This window comes from Schistocerca cancellata, chromosome 6, assembly GCF_023864275.1.
Source record: "Schistocerca cancellata isolate TAMUIC-IGC-003103 chromosome 6, iqSchCanc2.1, whole genome shotgun sequence".
In the NCBI taxonomy this organism is placed as follows: domain Eukaryota; kingdom Metazoa; phylum Arthropoda; class Insecta; order Orthoptera; family Acrididae; genus Schistocerca; species Schistocerca cancellata.
The window spans coordinates 571591525-571609106 of NC_064631.1; the positions used below are offsets into that span (position 1 = coordinate 571591525).

The window sequence follows — 17582 nt, forward strand, 5'->3', positions numbered from 1 at the left end:
TTTGGTGTACTACAGTATGGCAACACTTGGTCTCTGAATACAACTTCTGGTTTGTAATTTGACTGTCTGTTACGTAGGTGGAATGCAGATATAACTGTTTTCTGAGGATTTAGGTGGAGGCACCATTTCTTGAAATATTTGTCTAAGGCTTCCAGATCAGTGGATAAGATAGTTTCAGCATCAGCAAAATTGGAGCACTGAGTCACCAGACAAATATCATCAGCATATATGAATTTCCTTGAAGATGTTTCTGGTAAGTCGTGTATATACAAATTGAAAAGGAGGGGAGCCAGAACAGACCCTTGAGGTAAGCCGTCATTTAGTTTAAACATTCTGCTCCTATCGTTATCTGAGTAGATCTGAAAGTACCTATTGCTTAGCATATTGTTGAGTAAGGCCGTGAGTTTACGACATGGGATAACACTCACAAATTTTAAAAGGAGTCCTTCTCGCCAAACAGTGTCATAGGCAGCAGATAGATCCAAAAAGGCAGCCACACTTACTGATTTCTTCTCATACCCATTTTCAATGTGCGTAGTGAGAGATAGTACCTGATCGTTACAACTTCTCCCAGGTCTAAATCCTGCTTGCTCGATAGGAATATGATGGTTGATTGTTTCACAGATTCTGTTGTAGATCAGACGCTCAAGGAGTTTATAAGTGATACTTAAGAGTGCTATTGGACGATAGTTTTCCACTTTTGTGGGATCTTTATTTGGTTTCAGTATGGCTAATATTTTTGATTTCTTCATCAGATGTGGGATGTTTCCAGTTTGCAGGATGTTTGAAAGGAAGTTGGTCAACCATTTTACTGTAGCTGGTCCACAGTGAGCCAGGAATTCTGGGTATATTCCATCATATCCAGCTGCTTTTCCAAGTTTCATACTTTTGATTGCAGCCAGACTGTTCAAACTAGAGATCTTTGCCCCTACCCTAGCACTTCTGCCACTTTGGAAGATATGTGATGAGGTTCTGGTGGATTGTGAGCTGTGCTAGGGTAGCTCAGTCAATAGAGCATTTGCCAGCGGAAGGCAAAGGTCCGAAGTTTAAGTCTCGGCCAGGCTCATAATTTTAATCTACCAGGAAGTTTCATGAACTGACTTCATCATGTAGGAGAGGAGAATCTCTTGCCTAGTCCTCAAATTTCATCTTCCTATAATGCACTGAAAATATAACAATATTATGAGAAGGAAAGTTGCTTTGCAAAACTATAACAATATTATGAGAAGGAAAATTGCTTTGCATATCTGTGTGTGTGTGTGTGTGTGTGTGTGTGTGTATGTGTATTGTTGACGGAGGCCTGTGGCCGAAAGCTTTAATTGTGAGAGTCTTTTCGTTGGGCCTATCTGCGACTCAGCATTTCCGCTGTATGCCGAGTAGCGAATTTCCTTCTCATAATATTGTTACATTCCATCCTGGATTTTCCATTGTTTGATTTATGCACTGAAAATGTTCATTCATGTTCAGAAAAAAACAGAATGCCTTGAACAACTAGAGATAGGATGTTCATATTCATAGGCCTTGTGCATTAGCATGTTCTGCAGAAGTGATCAGCATTTCAGCCACCTCGGTTCAGCATGTGTCCTGTTGCCTAGAAAGCACAGGACCCACCGTGGGCCATGATAACTTGGTCCATGTGTGATGGCATCGACGTATAGATGCGAGTGGCGTCCTGTGATATAGGCATATCCTATAAATTTTCTATTGGTGGCAAGTCTGTGACATGGCATGCCAGGGTAAAAGGCTGACAGCCTGTGGCACCAAGAAGGCATGTGTTTGTGCAGCAACATGTGGTTGTGCATTATCTTGCTGAAAAATGGTGTCTGGGGTGTATGCAGAAAGGGTATGGCTATGGGTCGCAGGATGTCATTCACACAGATCACTCTGTTCACAGTGCCCTGGATATGCACAAACTGTGATTTGTGGTTGTACCCAATAGCACCACACATTGTAAGGGCTCAAGTTGGCACTGCATGTCGTGTGCGAATGCAGTCACTGTGATGCTGCTCTCCCTGTCTGTGGCAAACCAAAATGCGACCATCATTTTCAAGCAAATAGAACTATTTGATGCTATTCCTGCCCCAGTGATGTCATTTCATACACCATTTCCATCTAGCATGTTTGTGCACATTCATCAAAGGTAGGCGGAGGAGTGGACGACGCGCACATAATGCGTGCCATAATAACCAGCGATGGACTCGCACTCCTGATAGTGTATGATGTGTTACACTGTTCCACTAGAACTGAGGAGGAAGCAGATCTGTCCTGCAATGCCATTTGGACAAGGTGTTGGTCTTTTTGGGGGATGGTCTGAGTGGTGTGACCTGCCCTATGGCCTTCCGTGAACCATTTGGCATACACCTGTTTGTGCATGCATCTGCGAAGTATCCTGCACTTCTGCTCAATTCACTCTGATCCATTACCTTTGGTTTATAGCAACAGCAGGAGCTGAGGGCACATTTTACCAGTAGGTGATGTTGCACTGTGATATCAATGTTGAACTAGAACCTGCAGGCTGACATGATTCAAATGCTAATCATGTCTGCAGAACACAGTAATGTACATGTCCTGTGAATATGAATTTCCTATCTCCTGTAATTCAAGGTATTCTGTTTTTTCTGAACATGAGTGTACATATGTTCAAACTAATATTTTCAGAATAATAGAATAATGTTGGGATCCTACAATTAGTTGACCCGCACATAATTAAAATAAAGTCTACAAACACTTAGAAACTTACCTTTAGCACACATCTTTTGAGTTGCTTGATACACACACTTTTTTCATCAGTTGGCTTCCTTAATGAGTGATATTTAGGCACCACAAACATAGCAGTTTTATACAACATACTAATGTCCATTTACTGCTCTAGAAAGGAACTCGCAGCTTGTTCCAAAGGTTTCAGGCACTGAAAACACATTAATATCAACATTTAAACTTCACAAGAGATGTCATAAGATACAGATGAAATAAAATTACATACCTCTTCATCATTATCCTGCAGAATACAGTGTACTTTTGAGGCGTAAAATCGCACATATCACATAATTTGCTGTCAGATGTACAGTTCGGCTTTAGAAGTGGTTTAACAACTGAAAATGCTATATTCTCTTTTCTCTATGAGATACTGGATGGATTAAACAAAAGGTTTTGAATGCTAGGCATTTTTTTTTTTTTGGTTTAACAAAGGCATTTGATTGTGTTGATCACAAAATATTGCTCCAGAAGTTGGACCATCATGGAATACAGGGAGTAGCTCACAATTGGTTTAACCTCCAACTTTAACAACAGACAGCAAAAGATCATTATTCACAGTGTTGAGAGTGGCTGTGATGTGTGATCTGAATGGGGCATGGTCAAACGGGGCAGGGGAGGGCAAGGGCAAGGATCAGTATTGGGTCCACTCCTGTTCCTTATTTATATAAATGATGTGCCCTCTAGTATTACAGGTAATTCTAAAATATTTATGTTTGCTGATGACCCTAGTTTGGTAGTAAATGATGATGTGTGCAACGTTGGCTCTGTTTCAAATAGTGCAGTTCATGACATCAGTTCATGCCATGTAGGAAATAAACTAACACTAAATCACAGTAAGACTCAGCTTTTACAGTTTAAAACACACCATTCAACAAAACCCAATGTTTTAATTCCACGGAATGGGCATATGATTAGTGAAACTCAACAGTTCAAATTTCTATGTGTTCAGATGGATAGTTAACTGTTGTGGAAAGCCCATGTTTAGGATCTTGTTCAGAGACTTAATGCTGCCATCTTTACTATTTGATCAGTATCTGAAGTAAGTGATTGTTCAACATGAAAATTAGTCTACTTCGCTTATTTTCATTTCCTTATGTAATATGGTATTATATTTTGGGGTAACTTTTCCCATTGTCACAGGATATTTTTGGCTCAGAAACAGGTGGTTCGGGTGATAAGTTGTGTAAGTTCATGAACCTCTTGTCGACCCCTGTTCACTAGTCTGGGTATTCTGACATTAGCCTCTCAATATATACAGTTTTTACCACTGTTTCTTGTTAACAATATCAGCAAGTTTCCACGAATTAGCAGCTTTCACTCTGTTAATACTCGGCAGAAATCCAATTTCCATTTGGTCACACTTCCTTAACACTTGTGCAGAAATGTGCACAGTATACTGCGGCATCCACTTTCAGTAAGGTACTACAGGAATTCAAAAATCTTAGCAGTAATCCACATGCTTTCAAATCGAAACTGAAGAGTCTCCTCATGGATCACTCTTTCGATTCTGTCCAGGATTTCCTTGAAAAATTAAGCTGATTCCTCTTTTATATTGTTGACTGCGTTTACTTAAACGTATGGCTTGATTTCTTTTGAGTTCATAAACATTTTATTTTATCTGTTATTACTTTATGTTGTACTTTCATGTACTGACACGTTCCATGCCCTTGGAGATTTGCTCCTTAATTTTATCCTACAGAACTAGATGTGCAAATTAAAAAAAAAAAAAAAATGTGGAACTTAATATAAGATTGTCTCTCCATCACCCTCTAGATCAACTATGGCTGCTTTACATAGCTTGAGAAATGCTATAAGCTGGCAAGTTATATGGTGGTCATAACCTAGCATTTTATCAAAGGAACCATTATTTAAAACATCCTTCACTGACTCAGTCTATGTACTGATTAAAGCATGTTAAAATAACTGTTCCAGAGAGTTGAAACTTTCTGCTTTAAAGGTGAATTTAACCTTGTACAGTGACCTCTTCTCTTGAAGTAGTAAACTATCCTCTTCTCTTAAAGTAGAAGACCATAGTCCTAACTGAATTAAGAATGTCTAATACATCTGGGACATTTTCTTTCAAAATCTGTTTGCTCAAAATGTGCCTGAAAATCCTGTTTATACTTGTGTGGAAAACATTTATATGTGTTGAAAGCCTTAACAGTATTATTGCATGATCTGTGACAAATGTAATTTTAAATGTTTTTTATTCCAGTTTTTGACCACAATATCAATTCTTCAGACAATGACCGGTTTCAGTCCGTAATGACCATCCTCAGGTCTTTTTTACACCATGTCCTAAAGTGATAAGGCCATAATTGCATCATCAAAACATGTAAATATAATCAGCACAGTATCATCACATTACGTTTATATGTCACATTATATTTATATGTTTTGATGATGCTATTATGGCCTTATCACTTTAGGACATGGTGTAAAAAAGATCTGAGGACGGTTATTACAGACTGAAACTGGTCATTGTCTAAAGAATTGATATTGTGATCAAAGATTGAAATGAAAAACATTTGACAGTACTGGACCACTGTTTGTATATGCGACTATGTCGCAGTTGGTGAAAATGTAATTTTGGCAGTGCCCTTAAGAGAAACACCAACAGTTTTTAATTGATCTTCTGGCTCACTTCAAATGTTTGTTCCAGTTTTTGGACAGTCAGGAAATACTGAACATGTTAATACATACTTATTCAGGTGACAGTCTGGGTTTCAGTGGTGCATTGTGACAAACGTATAATGTATTCCTTTGTAGTTGCCTGTTCATAAATCACATTTACTTGCGCAGATACCACAACAAATTGCACGCACTATGTCAGGTTTGGATTTTCATAGATACTGTCACACAAGAAACCATAAGATTTTCCAGATCCACTGAGCCATATCTTTTTTCATATTTAAGTCAATGTTTGTCATACATTTAGAAAGTCTGCTCCCTCTATACCTCTAAACAGCACCAAGTTCTTAACTTACATTTGTCAACCACTATGTGTTTGTCCTCTTTCACAATAGTTCTGGAGTGAGGAAACTGATGACCAAATTTGCAAATATGACATAAGATACTGAGATTCCCAAATGAGTGCTTAATAACTTTTTACACAGTTTGCATTGTAGGACACCTACTGATTTATTTGAAGCTGCTTCATAAACACACAAAAACTTTTCCATTGCTGGACTTCAGTTAATTTACAATATCCATCATTCAGCCTTAGTGTGGTTCCCAAAGGAGTGATGTATTCAACAATAAAAAATCTTTGACTGTCAGCTGAGAGATGTAAAGAAATTATTAGATAATGAATTTAACCTCAAACACAAACTGAAAAGTAACTTAAGAAATCATGTAAATGATAAGCACACTGGCATATTTTCTGCTGAGATGTTCTGTAATTGTAAAGCTGACTCCTTCCATATTGTAGCAACAGGCTGAAGTTATGATCCATGGAACATGCAGATTGCTGACTAGTCTTTAAAACAGTTTTGATCTCAAGATTAAAATATTGTTGATGCTAATGGTTGACAAGTGTTAAGTGGTGCAATAGAAATGCAGCTGTCTGTTTTACCTGTCTACTCCCACTCTCCGAATAAGTACACCTCTTTCCTCTTTCACAGTCTCACTGAAGCTATTTTAATGCTATCATTTGTTAATCTCTTGTGAATAAGACTTGAAATTACTTATTGTTGCCCTCTTGAATCCAAAACAAGCCCATAGTTTCATGAAGTTCATGTCAGAGTTTCCACCACATATTTCCTTTTCATTCCAGAAGATGAAAAGTACTGTATTTGGTTCAGAATTTTCAAGATATTGTGCCCATGTTTGTTTATGTAGTTTTGATCAAGTTTTATGACTAACACTCTTCTATCATTCAGTATAACATAGCAGAAAGCTATAATATACATCATTTTTACCATTATATCTTTATTCAGACACTGTGTTTTATAAAGCAATACACAGGAAGATGCAGAGTAACAACAGTAGTCTATGAGAACATTTTTCACTATCATTGAGTGGGTGCACCAATTTTCATAACCAAGGAGGGTATGCGGAGTACATTGTACACATGTAAAGAATAGCTGTCTTCATGTTACCAAGGTAAGAATGTAAGGGAAAAATCATAGTTTAATTTAATTAAGCAATGATAAAATAAACTTACATCATATGAGCTAAAACACTTTTTAAGAAAACAGTAATAAAATAAAGTTTCATTGTATCACTCTGTTGCCATCACAAGTGTTACCCCATTGTAATAATCCACTCAGTGCATTAAACAGTCCAGTTGTATCAGATCTCAGCCAACCACTTACTTGATTCCTCATTATCTCATAGACAACTACCTCATTGTGGGATTGTGTTGTTATCTCATAATGTGGGTCATTTTCTTAAATGGATCATAAATTGTTTCTGACCTAGCTCACTGTTTATTTTTTGTTACTGCTGCTCACCTGTACATATTACAACACAATTTGTCACTGTGATGACACAGTAATGAAGAAATAAATATGGGCTTACAACTGTGAAAACAACAACGGAACAGTGCAAAACAGTTTTATTTGTGTTTGGCACATTTTATATATAGGTGCACCTGCTCGAGGGTTAAAAGCATTTTAGTTAGTGTTGAGAGATGTTTTGCAGTAACTAAGGAACTCAGTGAATTTCAGATTTGAAGGTGTCTCATAGTGTTGGTGCAGTAAGAGTGTGAACTTATTTTTAAACGCAAAATAATTTTACATACACAAGATTAAATGGAAAAACAAGTTTCTCTTTTTAATCACACCAATATCGATGACCAGTGTCCACTAGTTTGTCATATCATCAACAACCTAGTCTGTTTACATGATGTGTACAGTTGGCCTGTTACAGTATATGTTCTTATGTTACCCATACTGCAAGGGATTGCTCTCCTGATAGCGTGTTTCTCATCCCATATACAACCTAGACTTTGGACATTGAAATTTCCATTTGTTCAGAGAAATGATATGTATGAGAAGAGAATGTCCCATTGGCAGTTAACCAAAGTCCAAAATGGAGAAGTAGTGCAGTGTGCCACTGTCTGTCACCAAAGGATGGGAAACTTCGTTGTATTGCATAACACATGATTGATTCATATGAGTGACTGTTATTTAAGGAAAAAAAAAATTTTGCTGCAAAACAGTGGTGGTCTTTCTTTATTTTTCTATTCATTGCCAATAATTCAGGTAAGCTTAGTCCTATTTGTAGGCTTTCAGACCTCTGAATCTATTGTGTTGACAAGTCATTCTACTTATTGACTGCTTTTGTATTAACAAAGCATATAACTACATTTCATTTAAGTTAAACAAGTGTTTTTGTTAACAGCACAATGGTACTCAGAAAAACAGTTAATAGAATGATTTCCATCTTTTAAAGTTACCAGTAATGGGTCCAAATTTTCACTTTAATTGGCTGAAGTAGTTTAAATTTCTTTTTAAGTATGTAATGAGTGTAATTGCTAAGTAGGAAATATATGTACATAAAGAATAGCCATACAAATAAAACTACAGGGTGTACATAAAGTCTGGGAGCACTTTCAATTATTTATTGCACCAGAACTAAACATTGTATAATTGTCACACATATTGCATTCCCCCCCCCCCCCCCCCCCCCCCCAGCCCCACTCTCCAAGAACCATGGACCTTGTCGTTGGTGGGGAGGCTTGTGTGCCTCAGCGATACAGATAGCCGTACCGTAGGTGCAACGACAACAGAGGGGTGTTGTCGTACATGTGGTTCCTGAAGAGGGGTAGCAGCCTTTTCAGTAGTTGCAGGGGCAGCAGTCTGGATGATTGACTGGCCTTGCTGTGATGGTACTGCGAACGGCTGAAAGCAAGGGGAAACAACAGCCGTAATTTTTCCCGAGGGCATGCAGCTTTACTGTATGCTTAAATGATGATGGCGTCCTCTTGGGTAAAATATTCCGGAGGTAAAATGGTCCCCCATTCGGATCTCCGGGCGGGGACTACTCAGGAGGACGTCGTTATCAGGAGAAAGAAAACTGGCGTTCTATGGATTGGAGCGTGGAATGTCAGATCCCTTAATTGGGCAGGTAGGTTAGAAAATTTAAAAAGGGAAATGGATAGGTTAAAGTCAGATATAGTGGGAATTAGTGAAGTTTGGTAGCAGGAGGAACAAGACTTTTGGTCAGGCAAATATGGGGTTATAAATACAAAATCAAATAGGGGTAATGCAGGAGTTGGTTTAATAATGAATAAGAAAATAGGAGTGCGGGTAAGCTACTACAAACAGCATAGTCAACCCCTTATTGTGGCCAAGATAGACACAAAGCCCACACCTACTACAGTAGTACAAGTTTATATGCCAGAGCTCCAACTAGCTCTGCAGATGACAAAGAAATTGAAGAAATGTATGATGAAATAAAAGAAATTATTCAGATAGTGAAGGGAGACGAAAATTTAATAGTCATGGGTGACTGGAATTCAGTAGTAGGAAAAGGGAGAGAAGGAAACATAGTAGCTGAATATGGATTGGGGCTAAGAAATGAAAGAGGAAGCCGCCTAGTAGAATTTTGCACAGAGCACAACTTAATCATAGCTAACACTTGGTTCGAGAATCATAAAAGAAGGTTGTATACATGGAAGAATCCTGGAGATACTGACAGGTTTCAGATAGATTATATAATGGTAAGACAGAGATTTAGGAACCAGGTTTTAAATTGTAAGACATTTCCAGGGGCAGATATGGACTCTGACCACAATCTATTGGTTATGAACTGTAGATTAAAACTGAAGAAACTGCAAAAAGGTGGGAATTTAAGGAGATGGGACCTGGATAAACTGAAAGAACCAGAGGTTGTACAGAGTTTCAGGGAGAGCATAAGGGAACAATTGGCAGTAGTGGGGGAAAGAAATACAGTAGAAGAAGAATGGGTAGGTTTGAGAGATGAAGTAGTGAAGGCAGCAGAGGATCGAGTAGGTAAAAAGACAAGGGCTAGTAGAAATCCTTGGGTAACAGAAGAAATATTGAATTTAACTGATGAAAGGAGAAAATATAAAAATGCAATAAATGAAGCAGGCAAAAAGGAATACAAACGTCTCAAAAATGAGACCGACAGGAAGTGAAAAATGGCTAAGCAGGCATGGCTAGAGGGCAAATGTAAGGATGTAGAGACTTATCTCACTAGGGGTAAGATAGATACTGTCTACAGGAAAATTAAAGAGACCTTTGAAGGAAAGAGAACCACTTGTATGAATGTCAAGAGCTCAGATGGAAACCCAGTTCTAAGCAAAGAAGAGAAAGCAGAAAGGTGGAAGGAGTATATAGAGGGTCTATACAAGGGCGATGTACTTGAGGACAATATTATGGAAATGGAAGAGGATGTAGATGAAGATGAAATGGGAGATATGATACTACATGAAGAGTTTGACAGAGCACTGAAAGACCTGAGTCGAAACAAGGCCCCAGGAGTAGACAACATTCCATTAGAACTACTGACGGCCTTGGGAGAGCCAGTCCTGACAAAACTCTTCCATCTGGTGAGCAAGATGTATGAGACAGCCGAAATACCGTCAGACTTCAAGAAGAATATAATAATTCCAATCCCAAAGAAAGCAGGTGCTGACAGTTGTGAAAATTACCGAACAATCAGTTTAATAAGTCACAGATGCAAAATACTAACGCGAATTCTTTACAGACAAATGGAAAAACTGGTAGAAGCTGACCTGGGGGAAGATCAGTTTGGATTCCGTAGAAATATTGGAACACGTGAGGCAATACTGACCCTACGACTTATCATAGAAGCTAGATTAAGGAAAGGCGAACCTACGGTTCTAGCATTTGTAGACTTAGAGAAAGCTTTTGACAATGTTGACTGGAATACTCTCTTTCAAATTCTGAAGGTGGCAGGGGTAAAATACAGGGAGCAAAAGGCTATTTACAATTTGTACAGAAACCAGATGGCAGTTATAAGAGTCGAGGGGCATGAAAGGGATGCAGTGGTTGGGAAGGGAGTAAGACAGGGTTGTAGCCTCTCCCCGATGTTATTCAATCTGTATATTGAGCAAGCAATAAAGGAAACAAAAGAAAAATTCGGAGTAGGTATTAAAATCCATGGAGAAGGAATAAAGACTTTGAGTTTCGCCGATGACATTGTAATTCTGTCAGAGACAGCAAAGGACTTGGAAGAGCAGTTGAACGGAATGGATGGTGTCTTGAAGGGACGATATAAGATGAACATCAACAAAAGCAAAACGAGGATAATGGAATGTAGTTGAATTAAGTTGGGTGATGCTGAGGGTATTAGATTAGGAAATGAGACACTTAAAGTAGTAAAGGAGTTTTGCTATTTGGGGAGCAAAATAACTAATGATGGTAGAAGTAGAGAGGATATAAAATGAAGACTGGCAATGGCAAGGAAAGCGGTTCTGAAGAAGAGAACTTCGTTAACATCGAGTATAGATTTAAGTGTCAGGAAGTTGTTTCTGAAAGTATTTGTATGGAGTGTAGCCATGAATGGAAGTGATACATGGAAAATAACTAGTTTGGACAAGAAGAGAATAGAAGCTTTCGAAATGTGGTGCTATAGAAGAATGCTGAAGATTAGATGGGTAGATCACATAACTAATGAGGAGGTATTGAATAGAATTGGGGAGAAAAGGATTTTGTGGCACAACTTGACAAGAAGAAGGGATCGGTTGGTAGAACATGTTCTGAGGCATCAAGGGATCACCAATTTAGTATTGTTGGGCAGCGTGGAGGGTAAAAATCATAGAGGGAGACCAAGAGATGAATACACTAAACAGATTCAGAGGGATGTAGGTTGCAGTAGGTACTGGGAGATGAAGAAACTAACACTGGATAGAGTAGCATGGAGAGCTGCATCAAACCAGTCTCAGGACTGAAGACCACAACAGCAACAACAACAACAACAACAACAACAACAACAACAACAACAACAACATTGCATTTTGAAGAGAAACTCTGAAAGCTTTTTTTACAAACATTTGATATGCGAACCATGAGTGACCCGGCAAACGCCAGTATGGTAATGGAATTCTTGCCATATCCTTCCCAGCATGGCATCGTCGACTGTGGCAGTGACTTCCTGTATTCTCTCTCAGAGCTGTGCTACATCACATGGTAAAGGTGGTTCATACACCAGATCTTTAATGTGTCCCCTCAGAAAAAAGTCACACGGAGTGAGATCTGGTGATTGGGGAGTCCATTTCATGAAACAGCTGGCCCCTTCTGTAGCACGGCCGATCCATCAACGTGGCAGCTCTGTGTTCAGGTACCCATGAACTTCACAATGAAAATGAGGTGAAGCTCCATCCTGCTGAAAGATGAACGGAGAGTCCGATTGCATTTGAGGCAGCAGCTATTGCTCCAACATGTCCAAGTAGGAATATCCAGTGACAATGCTCTTGGTGAAGAAGAATGGCCCCTACAGTTTTCAATGTGACACGGCACAAAAAAACATTTACCTTTGGGGAATCACGCTGAAAATCAATGCGTTAGTGTGGATGCTTTGTACCCCAGATTCAACAATTATGCCTGTTCAGTTTCCCATTAGTGTGAAAAGTGGCTTCATCACTAAAAATTAAGCAATCAACAATTCCACCCCCACCCTCATTCAGTTGTTGCAGCTGTGAACAAAACTCAAAATGCTTGTCTTTGAGCTTCTGCGCTAGGTCCAATTTGAATGGTTTCATAGACAGCTTCTGTCGCAGGACTTTGCACACTGTCATTGGAGCCATTTGGAATTCACGGGATGCATGATGCACAGATTTCTTTGGGCTACTTATGAATGTCTCTCGTATGTGCTCCACATTCACTTCACACACACTGGGATGTCTGCTTCTCTTTGCTGGGGACAAGCAACCTGTCGTAACAAATTTGTTGTGCCAGTGGTAAATGCCCTTACTTGTCCATGGCTTCTTACCATATTTGGTTCTAAACATCCATTGAACAGCTGTAGCACACTTGTTTTTATCGAACTCCAACTTACAGAAACACTCGCTCCACACCTGAACTCATCATGTTTGCAACTAGTGCTAACTATCGGCAAATTATCAAACTACACTGTGGTGGTATACACGGAAGAAAAAAAAAAAGAAAAAAAAACTTTCAGTGTTTCTCTTCAAAATGACATGTATGGTATCTGTACAATGTTTGGTTCTTGTGCAGTAAATAATTGAATGTGTTCCTGGACTTTATGTATATCCTGTATATGCCAATTTCACATTGTCATGAATTAAACAGTGACCTGCATATAGAATAAATTTCCTTTACTTCATGTCTATGATCAGAAAAAAAGGTGACCATAGATGTGAAGTAAAGGAAATTTATTATGTGCTAATTACCAAGAAATTTAGAAATTTGAGAAGTAATAAAAAGAACATTTTCGTAAATGAAAATTAATCAGTTATTTTAAAAAAATTTCTGTGTTTGATAATGTGAGATCTTCTTTATTTGTAGTGATGAAGACATCAATTTCTTCCCACTTTCAAGAATGAAGGATGGTAAACAAGAACTCACTGACACATTCAGTATTGAAGATTTTGATGTTTCTCCAGATGAAGATGATCTTAATTTATTGCCTCCCAAGCCAATGTACCAAAGATGTATTTGTTGTGTTATTCCTGCAGACTGGAAATGTAATATTATATAAACACAGAATGAGGTTCCTCTAAGAAAGTCATTCCATCGTAGGATATGACAACTTACTGTTGCTTTATTTCTTGATGTTGTACTGCTTAGTGTTATGATCTCATTTACTAAAATCTAATTTATTCTATTGTTGAATTAAATAAATGGTTTAGAAATCCTGTTAGAAATAGTACAAAGCGCACAAATAATTTTTATTTATTGTAGTTTATAATGTGCGTGTGACATCATGTGCACCTGTGATGCAATTAACATACTTAGGAACTTACAGCTTTAATTTCCACTGATGGTTGACTGGTTTAAATGCCAATCTTTCTTTCATTCTATATTTTACGTTCACATTAAACGCAACCAATGACTGGAATTCCATGTTCTTCCGTAACAGACACTATTTAATTGTGAGCAAAGTGCAGTGATATTGATAGTGCATTATGTCATCTTAAATTTTAAATGCAGAGAAAATACTTGAAGAAGTACTTAACTTTTATAAGAATGTGCCAATTTTTTAATATTTTTGTTTGTAATCACTGATTACTTTGTCTAGTCATCTGTTAACACAAACAGAATTACTTTAATTTATATTTACATACAAATACACAGAATGTATGTATGGTGATATTGTGTTGTGCTACATGTTATGCCAGTTTTACATTGTTTGTTGCAAATATTTTTTATTGCAAAAAACTAAAATGACTTTTGTATCCCATATATATTAAAATGCGGACAATTTATAATTTTTGAGACCACAAATAAAATTTTTCAGTTATGAATGCACACAAATTTTATTTTTTAGTAACTATTTGATTGGTCGGTTCATTGGCTATGGATAAATCTTTCATCCAGAGAAGTATTTGAAGGCAAATCAAATAATTTTAGTGATGTACGTTTACCATCAGTGCACGTCCGTTATTCATATGTAGAACTACTTTTCAAAAAATATTTCACTTCTTGTGAGGGAGGTGTGTTGTATAGGAAAATTGTGTGCTACATTGTATAAATGAGATACCTAGCTGAGGTGCTAACATGGAAAAGCATGCAAGTGACAAAAAGTAAAATTTTCAGGAGAAAGAAGAAATTTAACTGGGATCTTGAAAATGATTTATTTGTGTATTTTTATGTAAAATCAGTGCTATTTTGTGTTTTGGACTATTATCATTAATAATTTTATCAGTAATTTTAATAATCATTGTTACCCACAAAATACAAAATTAGGGAGAACAGATTTCATCATAGAACTCATGATATTTTGGGTCCAGATAGTCCAGCGTTGCCAGTAAATCTTTTTTCTTGCCGTCACTAGTGGATAGTGGATATTACCAGTGTGTCACTGTTGAAGGTGTGTACGTTCTTGAATTCTGTGTAGTTTCCCTTTTTCAAAACAATTTGATCCTCCCACTTTTCCATTTTTCTGAAGATTTGCTTTGTATTTATTTGTGAAAAATTTCTCACTGATATATTAATCCACATTTTATTAATGATATTCAATGATGATGTGTTTATGAACATACCAGATACATGAGAGACATCAAAGAAATCAATTTTATCTATAGTCTTCAGCAGAAATGGTGTCTAAGATCTGCAGTTCTAACTACAGTCTGAATTTCTTCAGATACCATGGCCTTGCAAACATGTTTTTGTTTCTCATAATGCCAAAATCTTGATCTCAAGGCATATAAGAAATTCTGAAGACCAGAAACTTCAGTTCATTGTAATCATAGTATTCTGTAGCCACTAGATACATTAGAACACAGAGCATCGTCCTGTTATTGTGTTCAACGCAGTTGTCAAACCATATTTTCAGTAGTGTTTTGGTGTAAACTGAGTGAACAGGATCTTTAAAAGACATGAACAGTGTTGCTTCCATATTCTCCTCCTCCTTCATGCCACATACACATGAAACCAGAATATCCCACTTGAATACACAAATTGTGATTTGACAGTGCATGTAGAATATGTTGCTGTGAGTCAAACTAGACATTAACATAACCTTTTTCATACTAATAGCCAAAGTCACTACAGTGCTTGAAGGGCATTGACTAGATACCATGGAATTAGGAAGTTGTCTTGCAGATTTATCACCTTTCCTGAGGTGAAGTTCTTTTGTAGCAATCACAGAGAATCTTCTAATGGCATTTATTTCACAGGTCAGTTTATTGCAGGTGTGGCAGGTATCTGTCTTCACCATTAAAACAGAGATTGGGAAAGTCCCTTTTGATAACTCTACAGTAACCGAGCATTGATATGTGTGCCAGGAAATTTCTCCATGAAAACATGATAAAGCCAGTTAATATTCTAGTTAAACTTTGCATCTTCTGCCTGGAATAGTGGCTCTCTCCTGTTTGCAATGATCACACACGATTTTTAGTGATACGTATGTCAGTGCCATTATATTTTCTCTTGTGTGACATGGTTTCTCTTCTTCGACATCCCTATTACTGCTAAGAAGGTATTACTGCAGACCCATACTGTGCTTTGATGTGTTGGAATAGTAAATGTAGTTGCCACCTGTCTTCTGGAGCTTCATAGCTTTCATGGCATCTTCTTGCAGTGTTCACGAAATGAATACGACTCATTGAATATATGCTTTGAGCTTCCTTTCATAAATGTCAGAAAACCTCATGCAGCATCTGGATGTCACTCTTGCTTAATGATTGGCATCCATATTGGCATTTACAGCATGCCTGGATAGAATGAACAAAATCACCATTCATAATGAAGGGGTTGTAATGTAAGTACAGAGTAGTTTATATTCACCATGGCTTGAAGACTTCCCAAAGAAATGGCTAAAACTTACCTTTTTGGGAGGTTAAATGCCTTCTTTGTTTTTGGGATGTTAATTGACATCTTAACTCTGCACAATTATGGTAAGTGAATGATGCACATAAACAAATAGTGAATACAACACAACATGCAGTGCCTACTAAACACAGTATCCATTCTCCTGGACTAAAAAAATGGCACATGCATCATTCTCTATGCCAACAACCCTGAACTTGCATGAGATGCCATCTGATGGCATCTTGGGAACTGCAAGCAGACACTCCTCACTTAGATTTCTCTCAACATTGTTGGCAAAGAAACATAGGTTGTCCTCCATGAAAAATTGGAATTTTGACCAATTTGTCACTTACATACTCTTCTGTGTCAACTCTCCAGTTATTTATCTGTCCTCAGGTTCTTCACTTCAGTATTGTGTAAATGGACTAGTTTAAGCATTTACAGTTGGTCAATAGTTTTATTTTTATGAGCAAAGTTGCTGTTTTTTGTACACATTCATATACGTTTTCCTTTCCTTAGTGGTTCATGCTTGTACAGTGATCTTATTTCTAATTAGCACTCAGGTTCATCTTTGCTTTCAGAGGACTCTTGCTTGTCTGACAAAGAAGTGGAATGAGATTCTTTTGTGTTCTCCTGAACTGTGACATAATGTTACATTATGGGACAGGCAAGCTGTACACATCTCATTGTGAGTGGCATTTGTCTCAGCCCTTTCACAGGTTTTCTGCTGTCCTCCATCTCTTTCTATCTTATGCTAATATTATGATCTTTGAAAACCTTTGTCTACTTCTTCTTCTTATTTTTGGTTTTTTAGGGTCTCAAAAATCCTATGCTGATCCAATTATTTATGCCTTTCCTGTTGAATATTGCTTTAACTTCAATTAACCATGTAGTTATGGGTCTTCTGATTGTTCTTTTACCAGTTGACTTTTCCCTGAAATTTTTGAACCTACTTGGTTCTCTTTTGTTCTCATCAGCTGGCTGGCCCATTGAAGTCTTCTGGAAGTTGTTATGCTCATTGTTGTTGCTCATTGTGGTAGCGTGTAGAATTCTGTTTTGTGTGCCTAATACAGCTTTGTGATTCATTATCACAGAAACTTTGTTATGAAAAGCAGGTAAGTGATGTTTTTCCATTTTAGGCAAACTCGTTGTTTCTACTTCATTGATTAGGACTGGTCTGCTGATTGTGTTGCACAGCTTCATTTCGTTTTTCTTTCTCAATAATTTAGATGCTAGAAGTTTTTATATGGGTAGTTCTGTTAGCATTTTGCAGTCTCATTTTCACTTCTACTTTTCTCTAACTTTGTGCCAAAAATTTGAAGTGCTCAACACATTCAAATAAATGTTAGCTGATTGTTATCTCCATATCTTTGAACTGTATTTACTTGGTTTTCTGAT

At 37.5% G+C, this 17582-nt stretch overlaps 1 protein-coding gene across 1 annotated transcript in view; it reads left to right on the plus strand.

Moving 5' to 3' along the window:
• The window catches only part of LOC126191354 (protein FAM219A), a 107118-nt gene extending 92976 nt beyond the window's left edge, over positions 1 to 14142 (plus strand). Inside the window, exon 4 of the mRNA XM_049932194.1 lies at positions 13218 to 14142. Within this exon, the coding sequence (XP_049788151.1) occupies positions 13218 to 13410 (193 nt within the window). The 3' untranslated portion in view covers positions 13411 to 14142. The remainder of the gene's footprint in view (positions 1 to 13217) is intronic.
• The last annotated feature ends 3440 nt before the right edge of the window (positions 14143 to 17582 follow it).